Source organism: Cyanistes caeruleus, chromosome Z (genome assembly GCF_971803275.1).
Source record: "Cyanistes caeruleus chromosome Z, bCyaCae1.hap1.1, whole genome shotgun sequence".
In the NCBI taxonomy this organism is placed as follows: domain Eukaryota; kingdom Metazoa; phylum Chordata; class Aves; order Passeriformes; family Paridae; genus Cyanistes; species Cyanistes caeruleus.
Window position 1 is genome coordinate 46748356 of NC_141732.1, and position 22588 is coordinate 46770943.

The 22588-nt window shown below is 37.3% G+C and overlaps 1 protein-coding gene across 9 annotated transcripts in view; it reads left to right on the forward strand.

The window, feature by feature from the left end:
• Positions 1–22588, forward strand: part of PRUNE2 (prune homolog 2 with BCH domain) — a 132137-nt gene that overhangs the window by 84913 nt on the left and 24636 nt on the right. For all 9 annotated transcript variants that reach the window (XM_086869259.1, XM_023943467.2, XM_023943468.2 and 6 more), the window contains 2 exons: positions 19482–19561; positions 20456–20656. In XM_086869259.1, coding sequence (XP_086725385.1) covers positions 19482–19561; positions 20456–20656 — 281 coding nt within the window. The remainder of the gene's footprint in view (positions 1–19481; positions 19562–20455; positions 20657–22588) is intronic.

Sequence of the window (22588 nt, forward strand, 5' to 3'; positions counted from 1 at the left end):
AACGATGCATTTCTAGTAAAAAAATTTAGGATCATGAAATGCTTATCAGTTCTGCTCACGATCAGTATTGAATGGCACAGGAAACAGAAGAGTTGTTCAGGGGTGCTGGCTAGTTGCAGGCTTGCAAATCTGACATGAAGAAATCGTCTGTTATTTCCTAAAGCATTTTAAATTGAAAACTGGCATATGCTGACCCAGTCTAAGTCACACTGATTAATTACATGCAGGCAACATCCTAGTGGTTTGACTTGTCATAGTTACATCCCCATGATGTTTTTAGAGAGGAAAAGAAAACTCTAGGTGTCTGATTTAGAATAAATTTTAAATGAACCAGCACATTTTGGACTTGAGATAACTTCAGTGCAGTAGGATTCTTAGTTAGACACCTCAGGAAAAAAAATCTGATTTTTGAACTTAGACTGATACTAGAAAAAATATGGCTGTGGATTTATGGGGGGGGTTTAACATCTTATTACTATAAATTTTCAGATCCACTTTGAGAAGAGCTGTTTTTTAGGAACTTCGGCAAATCCTGAGGTACTACTCCACAATAGTTCACATTGGAGTTTTGCATGCAGTACATTCATTATTCTTAGAACTTAGTGTATTTGCTTAGACTAATTCCCACATTAAAATCCAGAACTGGATGAATTTTAATGTTCTTGTGTTTTCAGTAGAAATTTAAACAGATGATGGAATATGGTGCATCCTGCAAGAAAAAGATAAAATAATTCTTGGTATGGAATATATATATATTATATATCACTATAGTTTCTTTTATATATATATATATATATATATATATATATATATATATATATATATGGAATATATACATATTATATATTATAGCTTATATACTATAGCTTCCAGTTTAGTCTTTTTTCTTATCTCACTTAGAAGTTATTTAATACCAAATGCCTTTTTAGTCAGTAGCAGTGGTTTATTTCTGTCCTTTACACTACTTGATACTGTAGAGAAACAAGGTAAGGAACTTCTTCAGCTTCCACATTAACAATTAATTGTGAGAGCATGAAACCAGTAAAATCTACTTCGCTTTGGTTTAAGTTTTCCTGGTAGATATTTTTCTTGGTAAGTTGTAAACTTTAATAGATGTTTCTTCCAGCATTGATAATATTAAAAATAATTAATCCTCTTCCATATATGGAAATACATGGATTTTGTATGTAATAGAGATTGCTTTTCTGGTGTGGTTTTCCCCTCAGTTTCCCCTCTGCTTGGTAGTTGATAAACTGCCAATAAGCCCGTATCTTCAGTCAGTTAGATAAAGACTTCAGACTTCTTAAGAGAACAGACATAAGCCTCCCTGTGCATGCCCACAGCAAGATCACAGAGGCCTTGATTCCTTTGAAACCAAAGCAAACACATGAAAAATACTATGATGAAACACATACAGGAGTCATTATTTGTAGGTGATACATAAACAGCTGAAAAACTAGCAACTGACATGGTAGAAGCGTGTGATTGGAAATGCTTTCTTAATATGTTTAATTGACGGTTTTAAACACAGAAGTTCCTTCTTAAAACATAGCTCAGTATGCAGCTTTTGACTTTTTAGTCTGAAATTAACTGCCCTTCATGGCCAACAAAGTTTAAAACAATGTGATGCAGCTGAGCTGCCAGCCTTTGGGAGATTAGTGAAGAAACCCTGGTGTCATCACGTAAGAGAAGAAGCTAAGACTTTCCTGATTATTGCAGTACAATTTCTGGAAGGCATCTGATGGTGCTAGTCATCAGGCTCTCAGTCTGCCAAAGATTTATGTCAAAGTAGGATGTAAAGAAACTCTTCAGTGTGAGAGGGATGAGGGACTGGAACAGGTTGCCTGGAATAGCTGTGAAAGCTGTGTCCCTGGAAGTGTTCAGAGCCAGACTGGATGGGGCTCTGAGCAACCCACTGGAGTGGTAAGTGTTCCTTCCCCTGTCAAGTGTGTTGGAACCAGGTGATCTTTGTGGGCCCTTACAACCCAAACCATTCTGTGGTTCTATGATCTTTGAAAAATAAAGAAACTTATCATTTGTATTCAAAGTCAAACCCAGCCAATGAACAACTGAATTAGTAGTCCAAAGTTTATGAAGGCACTTACTTATTAACTTTCTTCTAATCCCTTTTATAGCCATATGCCCCTGTTTAGGAAAAAAAAAATCCTACTTGTATTGTGCTGAAGTAGGTTCCTTTTGTAGTGGAGTAAGGGCCAGTGAAGGACACAATTTGCATTGGTTTCTGCTTTCATTCAGCAGATGTCTGCCACTTCTTCTAATAAAATTGCCTGTTACATAGAAGAGGTAATTAAGATTTTGAAACGGCATAAATGAAAACCAGCATGAGGAAGTGCCTTAAAATCTTAATGTCTGCTAGTCACTTCCCCCTTCATCCCAATGTTAAACATAACAACTCTCAAAGCTGTTTTAAGGAATTCTGTGGCTAGAGGTAAAGTTCTTCCACCCACTTCTGTTTTATTTCTGCAATGAAAAGCTTCAGCAGAGAGTGAAGAATAAGGAAGCTCACTTCCTGTTTTAAAACACTGGAGAAAGGACATAAGCTTGTCTCAGAAATAGACAGATACCTAAAGTAACAAACCCTAGAGATTCTTTGGACTCCTGAAAATAGTACAAAAATATTTGATAGCACATTACTAAGATCAGTCTTTCCAGAAAGAAAACAGATTTTTATGCAGCATATTTGGTGAGCTGGATAACGTACTTTGCTGCTGCTGCTGACTGGAAGTATGCCAGCAGTAAAATTTAGGAAGACGGGGTGTAATTTTCTACTTGATAGAAGGTATCTTGTCTTACAGAGCTGTATGAAGGTTGTTGGTGATGAACTGATCAAGAAGCAGAGGGAGAACACTGCAGATAGCTATGCTAGTTTTCACCCAGCACATTTCTCAGAGTATTTTAATGGCAGTGTATACCAGATCATTCTTGCTTTTACCTTTGTTCTAGGGAAGTATTATCCTTTTCCTTATTAGAAAGAGTTAAAAAGAGCTGAACAAAATACAATGAAATGATGTATTGCTTCGAGGTACAAGAAGCAGGGAGAGCAGTAGAAATAAGAACAGAGGTATTTGGAAGATTTTGGGGGAAAGCTTAGAAAACTGGTGGCAAAACTGAGCCGAAGACTATTTCCTTTAGAGAACTACCACAATGTATTTAACCTACTAGAATAAGACTTCAAAATAAAGCTTCATTTATCTTTCTGATAGAATTTTCTCGAAGTAACAGGAATAATTCTTTTCTGCTCAGATGTATAATGATGTTTTGGAAAAGATAGTTCTTCCGCTGCCTCTGTCCGAAATGTCGTTCTGTGACCACTATTGTACTGCTGGCTATTAAAATTGCCTAGTAGAGGAAGCAATCCAGTGTTATATTAATAGAACAGCTTGCTTTCATCACATTTCCCTGTGCTTGCCAGTGTATAAAGATAATTAAACTTAATTAAAGAAAAATATGTGACTGTTACAAGATTAATAAGAATTCTGAGATGACTCTGCTGTCCCTGTGACTTAGCCAAATACAAATAAATCTGAAAGCCATTAATTATTCAAGTCAGTATCAATGCCCAGTACTGACATTAAATACTGACAGACTGAAACCCAGGAAAAAATTCATACTGACTCCAGTGAGCAAAGTTTTCACCGAATATTTTCTCAAAATGTCTCTTCTGTCATCCCAAAGTTAGAATAAGGCAGTGAGTTACGGATCCCAGGTTTGCCTTATTTTTTATGGGCAGAGCAGGGTGCTACATACAGGATGCTGAAAGGCTTGAAAATCTGTTGTAAGAAAAAATAAAGTAACATTTACTTCCCTTTGGATACCTGTTTCCTTTTTTTTCCTTGGAAACCTGTGGGGCTGCCATCTTTCACTTCTGTCAGGATTGTTTATTAATTGGCCAGATCCACTGGAAGGCAATTCCAGGCACTCTGGGGACCAGGCATGCTGCTTCAGTTATGCTTCCAGCTCCTGCTGAACTACAAAATTATGGACTTGAAATGGCAACTGAATTTAGATCTCCCACTTGGCAGCACAAAGCATGGCATTTGACTTAACACAAGGACCATGCTTTAAAGGTTAAAACCAAATATGTAATAAAGGAGCAACAACTGAGAAGGTTGCTTGTAGGAAGGTCCTGATGGTCTCATTTTTGTAAAAGGAGCTTTAATATTTACATGGCAAATACCATGACCTTTATAAAAATCCTTTAAGAAGAAAAGAACAGCACTTCAGTGACCAAAAAACAACTTTAAAAGGGGAAAAAACACACAACTTTCTATTACTTACTAATGGTATTGAAATTTTAATTAAATTGTGAGATTGGCCTGATAGAGCCAGGAAGCAAGGAGACCTGGACTTTGTTAGTATGGTTTAGCAGTTAAATTAAAAAATCCCCCGCTATTAAAAGCACCACTGTTTTCTGGGCTAATTAACTATGTAATATGTTCCAATCAGTGGGATCAATGATGAGATTTCAGCCTAAAGTGTTAACAAGCTTTGAAATTTTCACCCTATTGATGCAGAGCTGACTTTGGCGGTGAGCCCCAGTGGGGTTAGTGGTCCCAGCAGGGCATCTATTAAGGAGCCCATGAAGTGGTTCTGGCCTTTGCATAATGAAGGGCACGGGGAAATGTACCAGCAGGTGTATGGACACTGAAAGACTCAGCAGGGACTGATGACTCTGCTGGACGACCCCCAGACTTCTGCATGCACAGACTGTGAGGATATAAAAGCCCACAGTTTCCTGTGTTCGGGGTCTTTCCTCAGAGGTACCCAACTCAAGCTGTTCTTTTGTTGCACCATGATTAGATTTTTTTAAGGATTGAGACTCGGCTATGGGAAACGTGGGGTTGCACCGGTAAGGGAACTTGGTCTGACTGCGTGAGTGTGGGGTTCCAGCTCAGGTGCTGTGGGTGTGACTGCCAGAGTGGCTTGTGGATGGTCAGCATCCTAAAATCTCAAAAATACTCTATGGTACTTGAATGGAGAATTGGTATGGAGAATTAAGGTCTTGTTTTTGACCACATTACTAATTTCACAGCTTCACCATAGTCTTGCTACTAATGACTTCTATTATACATAAATATTTATATCGTAATTTCCTGGATACAGGAAATCTGGGTATTATGGACTTTTGGGTCCATGGTTACTGGGTTTGTGGACTTTTGATTTTGAAGTAATTCAGTTTTGGACAGTAGAAAAAGTCCTAGAAACTTCCCTATCACTGGAAATTTTACATACAGCTAGGTGACAGAAACATCAAAGATGATGTGTCTGCAGCACTGTCCTGTTTAGAAGTGTATTTTCATACTGGTGATGATTTTTAAATCTCTTGAAATGCTTTGTATTTATCTGTTTTCCTTTTTAAAATGGCATCTGGGTCTGACTTATCAGGACATGCATAGCAGATAATGACCACTTTTTCTGTAGGATTGCTTACACCAAGAAGAACAAGGTGGGAGCCAGTGAATTGTGACTTGCACTCTGCTGCAGCTGTGCATAGAGCTGTACTGGAAAGAGAAAACAGGGTTAGGCTTCTGTTTGTTTTTGACTGTTTATGGCTAAGCAGTCTGACGTGAGAGCTTCTCCAGTTCTCTGTTTTCCAGGAGGATATGTGCAGTGTGATGAGAGAAACCAAATGAAGGTTAGGCTGTCCTAGGGTCTGTTGTCTTGCTGTACGGATTAGGATTGGAAAGAAATCTGGATTTTTTAGGGTCCCTACTCAGAATACACTTCTATAAAAGGAGACTGTGAGACTGCACTGCTTGGGAAGAAGAATCCTTTCTCTCCCTAAGAAACACAACCAGGACCACAGGCTGTGGGCATTGCTTCCTGCTGCACATAGTTGGTGTTTTCAGAATCTGTCGTGCCTTCTGAACTGGTGGTTGTTGGTGTTTCTGTTTTTTTTTCGTTTAAATTAGCACCTGCATTCCCATTGTTAAATTGCAAACTGAAAAAAAAATAATGCAAACCCTGTCTGAATGTGCATGTGTTCTTTAGCCACTGATGCAAACAGAAGTGAGGGCTGAGATTGGTTGAATCCGTAGGAACTTTTGTCATGCAGTCTCAGCATAAGCTTTCCTCAGGCAGTGAAATGAAGCAGCAGGGAGCCTTTTTGCTACCGCCAGCTGACTCGCTGCATCAAAGTTTGATGATGCTCCGGTGAAGCTCCACAGGGAATGCGAAAGAGAATCGTAATTTTCACGGCGGAAGCACAGCTCTGCATTTGTTTAAGAGCGCCTGTAACCAAAGCCCAGTAGCTGCTGGTTGCCACAGCCGGCTGTGTGAAGGCAGGTGATCCCCCTTATTTAGCAGTACCACTACCCCACGTGACAAGAAAATGGTGGAGGATCTGTGTTCCTAGTAAACTGCTGGAGAGCGAGGGATGCTGAAGTGCAGCACTGGAGCATCCTTACTATTTTTGCAGTAGAAAGGCCTTCTCAAGTCTTCAGAAGGTAAGCATCTCTTTGCTGCGGTTGGCAGATGTGCGGAAGGTTTTCTGATGAACGGCTCCTTATTGCAGTTACTTCAGACAGAAAAAGGGTAAATGCTAGTCAGCATGATGCAAAGCACTCAGGACCTCATTACTGAAAACAGGGCAGCTGCATTTTAATTCTGATGCAGCTCTTTACCAGAGAAGCTTACATCAGTTCAGAAGGATTTCTTTTGTCTGAGCACAGGCATGGTATTTATAATTGGGAAACAAAACTTCGCTGCACGGTCGCCTAATATGCTGGATTATTTTCAGCTTTTTTTGCCTAGCTCTGAGGATACAATGGGCAAAAAGGGATGAAAGGGCATCGCCAGCATATAGCTTGCTTTTAAAAGTGCTTAATTACTGGTAGCTCGACTGTTTGTGACAGCTCTCATTGTAGGCTACTTGGCATTACAGTTTCGGGTGTTTTTTCCATATCAATTGAAGCATATGATTTTTGAATTTTTTGCAATGCCCTCTTAAAATGTTGCGGTGAACAATATATGTAATTTTTGAAGGTTAACTGATGAGGGGTGCAGCAATAATCTCAGCGGTAAGAGATTTAATTACTGCAAAAGTTAGTTTGTGCAGGCAGTATTTTTTTAAAAATTTAATTATAGGAGCTTGATTCAACTCATCCAGTTACTTGCTTTTCTGTCTGTGATGAAGGAATGAAAATATTCTTTAGTTCCAAGTATGATAAGCCCATAAATGATAGCGATAATACAGGAGGCATTGAAATAAAGAGAATGTAAAAATATTGGCTACTTGGAGCAACATTGAAAGGAAATGTATGCAGGCTTGTTTGGTGCATTTAGCCAGAATTCTTCTAAGGCAGCTGGGGAAGGGAAGCAGGGGCAGGCAGATATGTGATTTCTGGATTTATCTTTATTTACTTGGAAAGCAGAGCTGTTTTGAGAAAGGGAGGATGCACACAGCTCTAGCAGCACTGTCAGGAGGCATTAAAACAACCGTGGGGGTCAGAGCAGGGAACAATGCACACTGATCCTTACCCTGCCAAACATTTCTTTTTCCCAGGGCTGCCATGTTCATGCTTTGATTCTCAGCCACACTCTTGTGTGGCTCTCATGTGGGGTAGGGGTGTACAAAGATCTAAAATAGCCTTTTCTTTCCTGGCTTCGATGAGTCTGGTTTTTTTATTTGGCCTTGCATTAATCTGGACAGTAGAAAATTTATGTAGTTAGAGACAAATCTAGTTTTTGTATGCATTCATTACTTTAAAAACTTAGATCCTGCTACAAGCAGTCTGTTGCAGTTTTGTGGCACCTCTGTATAATATTCAGCAGTAATAGGAGAACAGTGTTATTTACAGCTTGTAATATATCTGTAGGAAAAGGCATAAGGAAAAAAAGCCACCTTAAAGCCCCAGTCTTTGTTTGGGCAATAAAGTTGCAGCTTGCAAACTTAATAGGAAACAATATGTAGGTGAGAATATGATTTTGAAAGCACCTTTGTAAGGCTTTTTAAAATCACTGTAGTGTCTTCAGGACTGGAAACACTTGCTATCACACCGTATAAATACCCAGAAAATGACAGTGCCACTGCAATAACAAATGATACTGAGGCAGAGGAAGGTGGGAGTGACATTTGAGTTACTTGACAGATTTTGTAGCTCATCTACTTGGTTTTTCCTTTGGACATTGAAGGAAGTGGTTTAGCTGTTATGGGATTTTAAGAATTTACTCCTTATTAGTTCTTAGTGTATCTTGTAATTTGTGGTCTTACCTACAGCCATTGCACTTATGAAAACCAGACAGCAGCAGATGGGACTTTTTTATTTTAGGCTAACAGATGAAACCTGACTGTGTCCTACACATTGGCAGCAGACTCTAAAGAGCTTTCTGCTGGGCACAACCCCAGCAAGATATACCATTGCCTGCTTGTTGGAAGTAGAGCATATAGCTAACCTTGCCTGTGTATTTCCCTGGCTGTAATATGTGAGGAGTGCCATGTGGAGGAAGGAGGAGCCCCATTTTCTCACCTCATTCCTGAAGATTACTTCTTCAGTCTGTCATTTCCCGTCAATCTGACTCTTTCACGGCATTTTTGCTATCACTGACATTACTCCTCTTTCCCCACACTTGGGTTGGTTTTTATCTTCCTACTGCTTGTGTGGCACTTCCAATTCAGTGACAGAATTCTGCTTCTGAAGATAACTGGTGGCTTTCTGCATTTCCCATCTCTCTTTGCACATGCCTTTCAGACCTGCCAGCTGCCGGGTCTAACAGTCTTTCCTGCCCCTAACACCTCTTGCCAGTGCGAGCAAGCTGCAGGCCAGCATGTTTTCCAGTTTTACTGCTTCAGTAGAGCTTATGTGACCTGTTTAAGTCTTCTCTGGCTCATGTTTGGGACTTTTCCTGTATTTTTCCCATGCTGATAATTTCCCAGTATGGATGGAAATTAATTTCAGTTACCAATTTACACCCAATATGATATTTCCATTTTAATTTTCTGGTTAAAATTCCCACTCTGCATTTTGCATTGTAACTTAAATTCCCTTACTGTTTATTACATCTCCAACAACTGCAACTTTAAGAGAGACCAAAGTTTGACGTTGACACCTTTTTAGAGACTTTTCTTTAGGTCACTCATAGCCAAGACAGGGAAAATGTAGCTGTTAGTTATTTCTAAGTTTGTAGTAGGTCAGTTAAGAACATAAATTATAATAACATTGAACACCGTAAATTGTGAAATTATTGATACAGCAACATGGAAAAGATGGAAAGGTAGACATTTGGCAGTATAGTGATACAGATGTGAGAAGAGAAAACAAAGAATTTCACAATGTTTAAGGTATTGAGGAAATAGAAGTATTTTGAGGATAGGGAATGAGATGATAAACTGGACCAGAGAAAAGCACTATGAGGGGAAGAAAGATAGAAGTCATACCTTATTAAAAAAATGTTGCCATGTATCTTTTCCTATCTGTCAACATACTGTCTAAAAGCTGAGCTTGAAATCAGAAGATTGTTAAAAAATACTAATGCTTTAATGGACAGATAAAAAGAAGCATGTACATCTTGATGTGAAGTGAATTCTTGTAACTAGCGTCTCTAAAAGTCATCATCGCATTTTACCATGTGGACAAGACATACTGTTGTAAGATGCTTTTTTAAAGCATTTCATTCCAGCCTAGTTTAGGATGGTAATAAGTACCATCATTGCTGTACATGCAACCATCTGATAAACAAATCCATTAAGCAATGCAAGAAGTTGCCAATATTATGGAGAAACTGAGTGGTAAAGAGAAATACCCACGGAAGTTCAGGTACTAGCTCAGTTTCAGAACAAGTGATTATGAATAATGGTGAAAAGCAGACTGAGGCATTTTTAGCATGTTTTAATTTGGAAACAAATGGGCTTGATACGGTCTAGATTTTAATAGTTGGAGGGGATTTCCCACAAGTCCAGTGGAGAATGGACAAGTCCAGTAGGGTATAATATTTAAAACTTACTAAAGATTTTTTGGCTTCTGATCATGCAACCTCTCTCCTGTTAACTACTCTGAAATCATTAGCATACTTCTTGAAAGTACAGATGGCTGCGCTGGATACATGGTGCACCCTGCTTTTTCAAGTGCCTCTCATGTACCAGTTACATAATTTGGCGCTTCAGGTATTCTGATGGTTGGTCCTGACAGAACAGTATGGCAGGAAAATGGTCACTGTGAGCCACACATTCAGGAAGATAAACTGGTTTAAGAGTTAGGAAAACCAAAACTGAGTTTTCTCAGGGAATAATTAATCGCTTCATGAGAGTGGAAGGTGGGAATCAGGTCCCTGGCATCTTAATAAATTTTAAAAGTTGATTTTAAAAAGAAAATTTATTTTCAGTTTATGGATCTTTAGAATCAGATTGATTTAATTTACACTTTCTCTGCTGGCATTACAATGTTGCATTTCTAATGTTTGTTCAGCAGTGGTTGTTGATTAAGAGATCATCTAATATGTGAAATATTATCTGTAGAATACTATAAACATCTCTTAAGAGATCAGGAATATGCTTTCTAAATGCTAATACTGCTTTGAACGTACACAGCCAGACCTTGTGATCTTTAAATACTGATGGAGGAGCACCCATCACATAAGCTCCCCAACTTTGTGTTGTTGATTCTGGTGATTTTCCATTGTCTCAGTGAAGATGAAGGAGCATTGACCTAGGCACCTAACAGAGAACAGCCCCTGCTCTAAGGGCAGAACCCTATGGTGGTATAAAAGTGCAATGCTAAGCAAAGAAATAGATGTTAAGACATGTTATTCTGCATTAGAATTTGTTACTCACTATCTGTTTTTGCACACAGAATATTGTCTTAAGAGAATGTTATTAGAATGGTAGTATTAGGAACCTATCAGGTTCGGTCCTTCTGTGTAAGAGCCATAGCTGGAGACAGTGCTATTATGTGGATGCGTTTTGAAAGCACCACCATAAAGAATTGTCTCCTGTCCATATTTATGCCATGAAGTTGCTACATAGTTTTGGAGACTCAGGGATCTGCTGCTGGCAGCATGAGCCTGGCTTGCATTTCTAAGTCCCCATTTCGGCAAGATATACAGGTGGGACTTCAATTTCCCTCATTTTATATTAAGTTTCATTTTTATTTCATGTGGTTGAAAGTCACATATAATTGAAGAAGGCTGGAGCCCTGGATCTCTTCCATAGACCTTCCTCATCCATAGGTGTGTGCATAAGGTTGATGAAATAGCCTCCTGAAATCCATTATCCTTGTTTACTTGGATTTGTCCCTTCATGGCTCTTTGCATCCTTCCATGGCTTTACCTGCTTCTCTTGTGCTGTGACACAGGGGGAGAGCTGGCAAGGGGTCAGGACAGACAGCATGTGGCTGCCTAGCAGCAGTGAAAGCAGCAGCATATGCTTAAGAATAGCAGCTTTTGTTTTTTAACAGTCTTAAGCTGATACGAGGAGCCAGGAGAGCCTACTACTGTAACTGGCTTCCTGGAATAAAATGAGGCTTATAGTACAAGTTTAAAAAGAGGAACAAGGTAAAAGATGGAGAGATAAACAGACACTAAACAATGAATGTGATTGGAGACTAGGAAATGTTTTAATAAAGAATGGTTAAAAATTTATTCAGTGGCTCTAAGTGAGAACTTTAACATGTTTTCAAATCTTGTGGCTATAATACATGACTTTTCTACAGAAAGAATATTACCTCTTATTGTCATGCCTAACTTTTCATTCACCTCCCATGCTGAAAGTGGAGCAAAATGTCAGCACATGAAAACTGAAGTATTAAAAACAATGATATTGTTAAAAACAATCATATTTTTGCTAATATTTAGCAATGGCTTATTCTGTAGCTTTTGTAAGTGACATATTTTTCTGTAAAATAGGATTTTGAGCCTGTAATCTACTATGCAGCAAGTAGTATGACAATGATGAGTTAGCATTTGCACAGATGTTTGATTAATAAACGTTTTGGCTTAAACAAATCACCACAGCATTTTTTTTTTTCCTTTTCATACAGATATGGGAATAGAAGTCTCATGCTACGCATAAATAATAGTGCTCAATCTATAGATTTTTCCTAAACTAATTTGTGATTAAGAGCTACAAAATAAATAGCAATAGAAACGCTGTTAATTTCTAACATATGGTTGCTAAATTCAGGTCTTGGGAGGTTATTGAATTAATCCATTTTTACAAGTCACCTGTATACAGTATAATTATTTTACACAGCTGTGAGTAAAAGTAATTACTTTTTTATAGTCTCAGATATCCTGGAGTGGATTATTTTCAATACACTAATTTTCTTGGTATGTGGACAGAGCTGAAGCATAATCTGTGACTGATACTGACTGAATATTGCACAGTGTATGTCAATTTGATTTGTTGCATACTCTTCTGCAGTTTAGGGATCATTAATTCTGCAGAATCAAAAAAATTAGCACTGCAGTCCCTTTTATCTCTGAATAGGTGTCTGCATAAATTCTTTTTTATGCCTAGAAGTTTTGTAGCAGGGGACTAGTTATAGGAGGTAATTTTGGGTTTAGTGGGTGCATTTCTGAATGGTGTCTTCATCTCTTAGTGTACAATCCATTCAGGCTTTTGGGGACTAATGTTGTTGCTTTCTTTCTCTGTTTCTTCCTTTGTATTTTCATCAAAGTTTCTTCACACTAAAGCCCATTATTTTGTCAGGTGTTATTTCTGAAATTCATATATGAACACTATTTCCAAAGGCATGTCCTTCTGGCCTGTAGACACAGTTGATACTGAAGTATGTCCAACATTTCTCCGACTTTGCAGAACATTGCAAAGAACTATGTAACCTGGGCGATAAGCATCAAAACTCAAACACCATGTAGATTACATTAGGATTTGTTATTAGTCCAGTAGCGTTAAAGGTCTCGGAAGTAACGCACCTCAGTTACAGCAGTTTGTGGAGTCACATCTGCAACTGGGAGATGATGAACAGACTGGCTTTCTTCTCTGAGCACTCCAAGTAGTAAAAGCAGAAGGTAGACATTTGCTGTTCTTTTAAAAAATACTGTTGTAGCAATGGTCTATAAACCTGTAATATCTTTTCTGAACAGAAATGACACAGAAATTACAAGCCACAAGTGTAGGAAGGAAAGCAAAAGATGTGCTATTTGGATATAAATGCAAAATAGCAAAACAGTTTCTTTTCTAAAAATAAAATAATACATCGAGTGTTTAATTGTGATAACAGAATGGGTTTTGCCATTCTTTTATATGAGGTGATGTGAGTGTTGGAGTAGTGTCCTGGTTTTGACAGGCATAGAGTTCATTTTTTCTCAGCTGGTAAAGTGCTGTGTTTCGGGGTCAGTATGAGAACAATGTTGATGTTTTAGTTGCTGCTAAGTAACGCTTACCCTAAGTCAAGGAGAGTTTTGGTGTCTCGCGCCCTGTGAGCAAGCAGATATGCAGGAAACATAGCTGGAACAGCTGACCCAAACTGATCACAGACATCATACCTGGTGTATAATCTGAGGGGTTACCCAGCAAGGAGAGGAGTGATCATGGCTCGGGGATGGAGTTTGGTATGGCTTGGTGGATGTTTAGCAATTGTATTGTTCTTCACTGAACCCCCAAGTCTAACTTTGTATTCTCCATCCAATCCCAATGGAGTGGCAAAAAGTGAATGAGTGCCTGTGAGATGCTTAGTTGCCAGCTCAGCTTAAAGGGTAACTGGTAGCTACAGAGATGGTTGATAGCAAAACACCCCTTGTAAGTCATGTATTTGGAAAGAGATTTTGGCTCTAAATTTATATGCATTTCTATAATTTTAAACTGAAAATGAATGGAGCAATTAAGAAAACATTTTGTGTAAACACATCCTTGACGTAAGTTACAGTTAGTGGAGTGTTTCAGTGATTGCTTTAGGTTCTTCCAAGGCTTTTAAGTGCTTCTGAATAGGAAGGAATTCTTTTTTTGTCTGAAAGAAGTTATACGTTGTCCAGGTGGGGTGTGATCAAAATGATGTGAAACCCATCAGGCAGGCTAGAGATGGGTTTACACAAGATGCTGGCAAAACACTTAATCCTCCCTAATGCTAAGGCACTTTCAGAGAGAGCTGTGCTGAGAGGCAGTAGACAGGAATTACTGGATAAATGCCAAGGGCTTTTTCATACCTTCCAAGGAAAATACTCTCCTCTCATATTCAATCCCTCAAGCACTCTGTTCTATTTTCCTGGGCTCAGTACTTGCATAAGGGTGTTGTCACAGGGTGGGGATGGGAGGGGTTCAAAGGAAAAGAACTTTGTGCTGCCTGTGTACTGCAAAAGTATCTGAATGAGTTTAAGTTCCCTTGTTTTTGTACCTAAAATTTCACTTCATGTGTTCTTCAAAACAGCTTAGTTTTTCACTGCAAGCTAGTGAGAAAGTGGCCTATCAGCAGGAATATTACTTCATCCAAAACCAGGGAATACCTGCATAATGTGTGGAATTTGAGAAGATTAAAAAAGTCTAAATATCCAGTCTCTAAGTAACATATCCACTGCACTTCATGTCCCCTCTTCACATTTAGTATCCACACCAAGCGTGTATTAATATGCACAGAAGTGATTTCATCCATGTCGTTTCTTTACTCATCATGTTTTGCAACTTATAAAAAAAACTTTTTATATCTTGTGAATATTTAAGAATAAAATTATTTCTGTATGTAGAGAGAAGAGCATGGAGGAAACACTATTTACTTATGTAGGAAAAGTGCCTGGAAGTTGTGGGCTCCACTTCAGATTAAACTTCTACAATGATGAGTAAAGAAAATGGGAAAATACATACATTTTGAAGTCCAGCTGGTGAATAAGTTGTGGTGACAGTCACAACTGGATTAATGTTGATCTCTTTTGCATGTTGTAGGTGTTTATTCAGAGCAGTGCATTGGAAGCATTCTTGTTTTAGACTAAAGAAATTAACTTCTTGATATGTAATAGCTGCAGAGCAACTTGGGAAACTGGTGATAGATCACAGATGACACAAGGGTGAGGCAGCACAGCCCATAGGGATTATGACATATTGCTGTGAATATTCAAAGCTGCTCTTTCTAAAATAGCAGACTGCTGCTGTACCTAGAAAAGTCAGGAAGGATAACTTTAGTTTTGAGAAATACTGATCTGAGAGGGCATTAAGAATTATTTAAAGCTTATTAATTTATTGAGCTGTAAGAATGTCTGAACCAAAAAAAGAGCAGGAAAAGCATTTCAGCCTCCAGCCTCTCCTCCTTTAGTATGAATTTGGTATGTGTCTCTGATCCACCTTTGAGAAATGAGGAGCGTTTAGCTGCTTCTGAACAAGATCATAGACCTGAATATCAGAGCAAATAATCAGTAACTTGATTCCCAGTGCAGCTGATCCTTAAATGACCGGTCTGTGTACAATATAAAAGGAGTCATTTATGACACAAGAAACCTTAATTGACTTTGACTTGTGTTCCAAGATCCCTTTTTTTATCAATCCAGTAAACCGTACTTGACTAGAATGGGCTTTCCAAAGTAACTTATTTCTTCAATAGGAGCATTCATTAAAAAGGGATTAAAAAAATATGTATCTCTCTTTCTTAAATATTTTTGTCCACATCATCCATGTTATAAGCTACGCCCTTATGGCAAGGCAAGGGATTTTATAAGCCAGAATTTTGAAAGCATGTGGAGTAGTCTGTGGGGAAGGAGCAGGAGATAGTTGCCTATTTTAAAGTTTCTGTGGTCTGACTTCCATTACTAGGGTTCCTGCTGAGGTCTGTTGAGAGCTTCTGCACAGCCAGAAATTACTCTGCAAGATGCTGAGCTGCTCAGCATAACATCCTCTCAAAATCCATCAGAAAATGTGAAACTGTATCTGTAGAAAACAGTCTTCATCTATATCCTCCTTATTCTCTTACTGATGGCAATTCTGAAGCCTTTTGTTGGGGCTCAGTATTACAGACATATAATTTAAATATGATTTTAAACATGTCTGTATTGCCCATTAATTTATGACTGAAATATTGACTGTGGCATATGAAAATTAAGAACTTTCACTGAACTGTATGTCTGGCAAGGAATCTTTAATGTCTTTGTGTAAAGCACAAAGGATTTGGAAAAATAAGACTAGCTCCCAAGCCAGACTTTCTCCTAATCTAATCTCCTCTAAAAATCTTCTGAAAGGCAATAGCATTTTATGAAATTGAAGATGAAATGGAGAACCTTGTGTCAACAATGCTTTTGGTAACTGGACTTTTTAAATGCCTGCTTTGACCAAGTGCTTTTAGGAGCAGAGAAACTTACTTTCCAAATTTAATAATCCAATATGAACAGTACAGATTTTTTGACATTAAAAACACTGTGTCAACAAATAAAATTAGAAATTATCCAACAAATTCTTATGTTATTTGACTGTAATCCATAAGTGAAGGATATTTTTTGAGTATGCTGCTTGTAGCTGAATTTCATAAGAAATTCAAACAAGTGTATCAAGCACATTTATCTTTTAATACCTAGAAATGTACTGTTCTTCACAACTATGATAAAAATTTTTGGTTTAACTCAGCTGCAGTGGTCCTAGTAAAAACAGAAAAATACTTCGAGTTTTTGTTGTGGAAGTGTAAGAGGCCCTAGAAAAAGTAGCAATACCAACTCAAATATCTATGCATTAAAAAAAATAAAAAGAAGATGCCACAGGGAGAAAAGCAGTCTTGAGGTAACCCTAGAAATGCCATGATTTAGGATAATTCTGTCCTGGGCATTGCAAAAATGTTACGCTAACCTAAATTTGTGAATTAATTACTTGTGGGAAATTGCTTTATTTCAGGTTATAATTGTCACTGTTTCTGTAGGCATAGAGTATATAAAACTCAGTTGTGCTCTTTTCATACAGAGGAAAAGATGATCTTCATTCTTAAACTTTTTTTTCTTTTTGTTTTATGCAGAGAATAGTGTCTCTTTTCAATACAGAAAGCCTGAAATTTCACTATCCTGCTGTATCTTTATATTCACACAACTTTGAATATTTCCTTTCAAATAATTTCCTCCAGTAATTTCCAAAGGTTGTGCAGTATGAAATTGCCATTTGATGTGATAAAGCTGTAAGAAATATCACAAATTAATGGTTTGAATAACCAAAGTAGTAAACCTGTAGTGGTTTTAAAGCACTACCTAAAACATCACTAGAGAACTTACTTTCTTGCTGTGAGATACGGACAAGGAGAAGGGCAAAACAGGCTCAAAACTTAAAAGGAATAAAGAAAGTTTATTAAAAAAACTACGAGAATAAGAAACCAGAATAAAACCTCCAGAAACCCTTCTTCAAAACCACCCAACCATTCTTTTGTTTAACTGACAACATAGAGACAAAATTTGGTGGTTAAAGCAGTCCCAACTTTTCTATAGTCTCTTCATCAGTCTTTGTAGAGAAAAGGAGTCTTTTGTCATTCCATTGAAACTATCATGGTACCAAAATTCTGTTCTTTCCAACCAAAATATAAACCCTTGAGTACCCATAAGTCATCATCTGACTAGTCATGAGCTGCTTTAGTTGAAGTCTTCACGGTTTTACTTTTTGAAAGCTTAATAAAATAAAATGAAATTTTATTTAATTAATTTTATTTATTTATTTAATTTTAACTTTTAAAACATAAAATCCTAATCTGAATTTAAAAATGGGTTAGAAATACTCATACTCTCTCCATACCCTTTCCACTAAGGCTTTTTGCCTTAGCCAGCTATTACTTACAGCATTTCTTTGGAACTAGGATTTCTCTCTAGTTAATTCAGGTGAATGAATCAGACTTCATTACTCATCTTTTATTATGGATTGTATAAAAACCCCCAAAATACAAACAAAACAAAAATAAAACCCCAAAGACTCTAATGATTTATTTACATTATCTATTTAAGTTGTGGTGGTATTCAGTTTTTCTAAATACAGATAATTGTAGAGAGAAGGGGGGAAAAAGGGACAATGTGTACCTGCCTATTATTCATGAACAGGATACTTTGATCAAATCTCTTCACTATTCTGTTGTGCATCAAGCCTTATTTGACAGTAATTAAACATATTCTGGAATTGATATGTTTTTTAAAAATCATTAAGCTGTTCATCTTTGTATTTATGAAAGATTTACTATACAGTATGTGGGAATAAAATCAAAATTAGTAAAATCAGGTTTTTTTGAGAGACAAGGCTTGGTTGTAAGCTGAACAGCATAAACATGCTTGACCGTAGCTTTAAACTGTGCTCTCTATGGTCTTATGGAAAAGTGGGAGTTCACTAGGTTGCTTGTCTGTATTGGGAATTTGATCTCACGGGGCTTGAAGTAAACATCTTTTTCAGCTTTAGGCACAGTGAAGCCTTTGTCAGTCCTACATATGCACATTTATATATAATTCATATGAAATTAATGAGAAATCACAGAAACTATACTCATACTTGGATACACTGGTTGACCAGAGGGTCTTGTCTGGGCACAATCAAATACAGAGGGTATTTCCTCCTCATTGGGAAGGTGAGGGCAGGAAGAAACTGTAAGAGCAATTAAGCCACACCTATTCAGATCTGTTCAGCCGAATCATTCAAAACACAGTCAGCTGATGCTGTTGCAGGGAAAAGTACCAGTTCCTGGTTTTATCTGTTGGTCAAAGTGTAAGAATAGTCTGTTCTTCAGCCTTTGTGAAAAAAAAAAAAAGAAAACAGATTTCAGAACAGCAATGCAGAGTAAAATGCTACAAGTACTATGATAAAGTAAATGAAGCTCTCTTGAAGTCATAGTTTTGACGATAGTTTGGAAGCTGTTTAAGCTGAAAATTTAAAATGTAGTTTCCTGTTTGCAGTTGAACCATCCTTCAAGCAAGTATTTTGTAAAATATTTAAATAACAAGTAAGCATGAAAACAGTTCAAGTCAACTGCTTTGAACATTTAACTACCTTTGTTGCTATTTTCACCACTTAGTGCCTTCTCCTTGTATGTACATGTGTAGGTAGATACTTACATATGTATGTATGTACGTTAAATGTAATTTCTTACTATCTTCCTAGAAATGGAGTCTAGGTAAGATATTTTGCAGCAATTTAGTCTTTAAAAATCTGTGATGTAGTTTTGGTTTTCATTTTTTCACTTTCTGAACTTTTTCAGTGTGACACATCACCTGCATCAATATTACTGGTTTGCATCAGAATTGCTCCAAGATACAAATGATACCAAAAAAGGGAAAACCTACTAATTTTTGCTATATAGTAACTATATATACAGTCATGAATATACTGTTCTACAAAGAGTAGCTGGAGCTCCATGCAGTGGTGTCTTCAGTTTGCTGGATAACCAAAACCATCTTCATTTGCATAGAATGAGAAATATTGTTGTTTGCACAGTCAATTTTTGTAATCGCAATTTTGTAAACCGCAATTTTGTAATCAATTTTCTAATCGCATCTGAAGTGGTTATGTTGGAGGAAATTTTAGTTCTGTATAAGATCATGAGCTATATATCTCTTTGATAAATTACTTTGTATTTACCTCTCAGGTTGATACAAGAGGATGTGGGAATGGACATCCCCTTAGCTGAGGGTGTACTGAGTCCCAGTTCTACAGAGATGAGACCTGGTGAGAGACGGTCTTGTTCATTTTCTTAATTGTATCTTATTCCTGTGGCATTTAATTATGCAGTGAGAATGATCTCTGTGCTGGTAAAGAATCAGTTCAGTGTTAAAAAGAAAAAAGTATTGAGTTTGCTTTATTTAGTAAATTTTCTTCTTCACTTAATAAATTATAGCTACAGTGTGACATTTTCTCTTTAGCATTCTTACCATGTGTTCAGTCTTGTAAAGTTTTAGTAGTTTGTATTATTTATTTTGTAATTGACTTCTGTCTAAGTGAACTAAGTTAGACAGAACAACTTGAAATGTGCCATACAGGGTACAGGCAAGGAACAAAGGTATATCTAGCTCTTGTCTTGTTGAACAGTGCTTCTTTTTAAGACTGATTAAGAAACTCCGAGATTTTTTTTTTTATTATATTAAGATGCTATGTAGTTAAAGCTAAAAAAATAAGTATTTGTAAATCAGCATTGAGTGCATAAGGAAATAAATATTTACAATGGCTTTTAACTCATTTTTCTCAGGACTTGGTAATGTCTTGATTCATAACTCAAATGATTTGTACTTGCCCTTTAAATTCTTAAATATTGTGGGTCAGAGCATGTTCAAAACCTGATTTTTGTCTGATAATTGCAAAATAGTGAATCTGAATAGTGATTTAACATAATTTAAGAGCTCTGAGCTATGTTTGCTGCTCCTGTAGATTTTTTGTTTCATTTAATTGAACATTAATGCTAATATTTGTGTTTTGTGTTACATGGTCTTAAATGACATGGTATTACTAGAATTGAACTAGTTGCAGTGTGTGTAAAGGTAGGTTTTGTGTACCTGGGAGATGAATTCTATATGGAGTAGATTAAATTCTTTATCTCTTTTTTTTTGTTTTTTCCTTTTTATTCAGAACCTCCCAATTCTCTTGATCTTAACGGTTCCCAACCCAGAAGGATAAAGCTCACTGCTCCAAACATAAATCTCTCATTGGACCAGAGTGAAGGATCTATACTGTCTGATGATAATTTGGATACACCTGATGAAATTGACATTAATGTAGATGACCTTGACACTCCTGATGAAGCGGACTCTTTTGAATACACTGGACAAGGTAGTATTCTAAATTGTAAATGTAGAGTTCATCTCTGTTTCTTTTTTCCTACTTGCATGTTTCATGTCTCAGTTTCATGTCTTTTAGATTTTAAGTATGGTTCAAGTATTTGAGAGTTAATGCTAGGCATCCAGGTATTTTTACTGTCTGTTATTTTTTAACCTTTATTCCTCCTTTGTAAAGTATTATCCTCCTATTTATTCAGAATGCAGAAAGAAAGAGTACAGCTGAATTAATAAAGGAAGAGCAGCTACCTGGGGAGAATGAAATTCAAAGTCCTGTCTTTGTCCAGTACCACAGGACTTGTCTGAAAACAATAGTTCAAGAAAGAGAGAGCAGCTGACCGTTGCTGTAGAGAATGCTGCAGCTAACTGCAGCTTCTTGCAGCTCTGGCCAGCTCTAGATTACAGTTACATCAGTCATATTTAGGAATAGAACTTTGTGCAAAATATGTTGGCTGCACCAAAGATCCTGCAGTATATAAGTGAGGTAAACACAGTGTGCTGAGAGGTCTTTTGTTAGGAAGAAAGGTCTGCTTTTCGTTACCTTGTTTGGAAAGCTGAGATATGGAAGGTGTGTGAATGGCATAGTGAAGCTAGCTCAGGTGATGGAACAACAGAATTCCTTGTTCCACTAATTTAAATGTCCTTTCTCAGCAGGGCTAGCTGTACAGTATATAGATGCACCCCGAAGTGTACAATGGATACTTCACTCTTCCTTCACGTATTAATGATTTTCTCTTATAGAAATATGATGTAGAGGTTTTACTCGGTTTACTTAGATTCATGATGTTCAAAATAGGTTGTTTCCTGTTTCTTGCTAGTACCTTACAAAATGTAAACATGTAAGAGCTGTAATCGCTGATACAAATACCCACAGATCACAAGCTGTTTCAGGGGAAAATAAGTGTGAGCATTTTACAGCCGAGAGCAGAAAGAAACTTTAAAAATGGATCAGTTTAAACTGAATTTTCCCATGCATTTACTGTCCCTAATGCCAGAGAGGTTGCTGAAGCATACAAGAACAGTTGCGTTACGTTAAGTGGTATTGCCAAAGAGGCATTACTGTGAACGCAGTCAAGCATAAGCATCTCTAATGTTACTTCTCATGAGGAGGCTGATTTCCTTATGGGTAGATGCAGAGTGTAGCTTGATAGAAGATTTTATGGTGAAGATTAAAACTCTCTCTCACTCACACACACACACACACACACACACACACACACACACACACACACACACACACGGGCTCACATGCTTAGACTGTTGGGACCACTGTGTGAGAGAAAAGGTCCCTTGTCTGCAGTAAAACAGGTCTTGCCTTTAAGCCCTCAAGTCATTAAATTCAACTCCAGTGATTTTGGTAGCAGTTGTATTGATGGCAGGCATTTCCTCCCAGTGGTTTATTTTCTGCTTTCTGAATATGATGATTCTTCGGTTCTTAAAGTCGGACCAATTTCCCCAAACTCTTAAGTGAAGAGCTCAGGGTCCCTCTGGTTTTGGTGACATTTATACAGTTGTGTAGTTTTATTTTATATAGTTAATAGTTAAAATGTCTTCTGCTGAGATGAGCAATGAAGAGTAGAAAATAAAAAAAAAATTTAAAAAAAATCAACATTTTATCAGAATAAGCCAGCAATAAAAGAAGCTGGCTGTATGTAACGTTAATCTGATAGCTAAGCTTGTAGTCATAAAAACCAGCGCAGAATAGCTTATTTGCATGGTAAATAGCCTTTGTTATCTTTGTATTCCTGTACTCTATTAGTTGGTGTGCACTCTGATGTTACCAGCAATCTCCCATAGTTCAATGTTTCTAACTGCCAAACCCAGAAAAGTAAATACTGAGAAAAACATAGCTGCTGAGACCAGAAAGATTTTTGTCATGATCAGACCGTTGAAGGTCCCTTTGAAAGACAAAAGACAACTGAGAAAA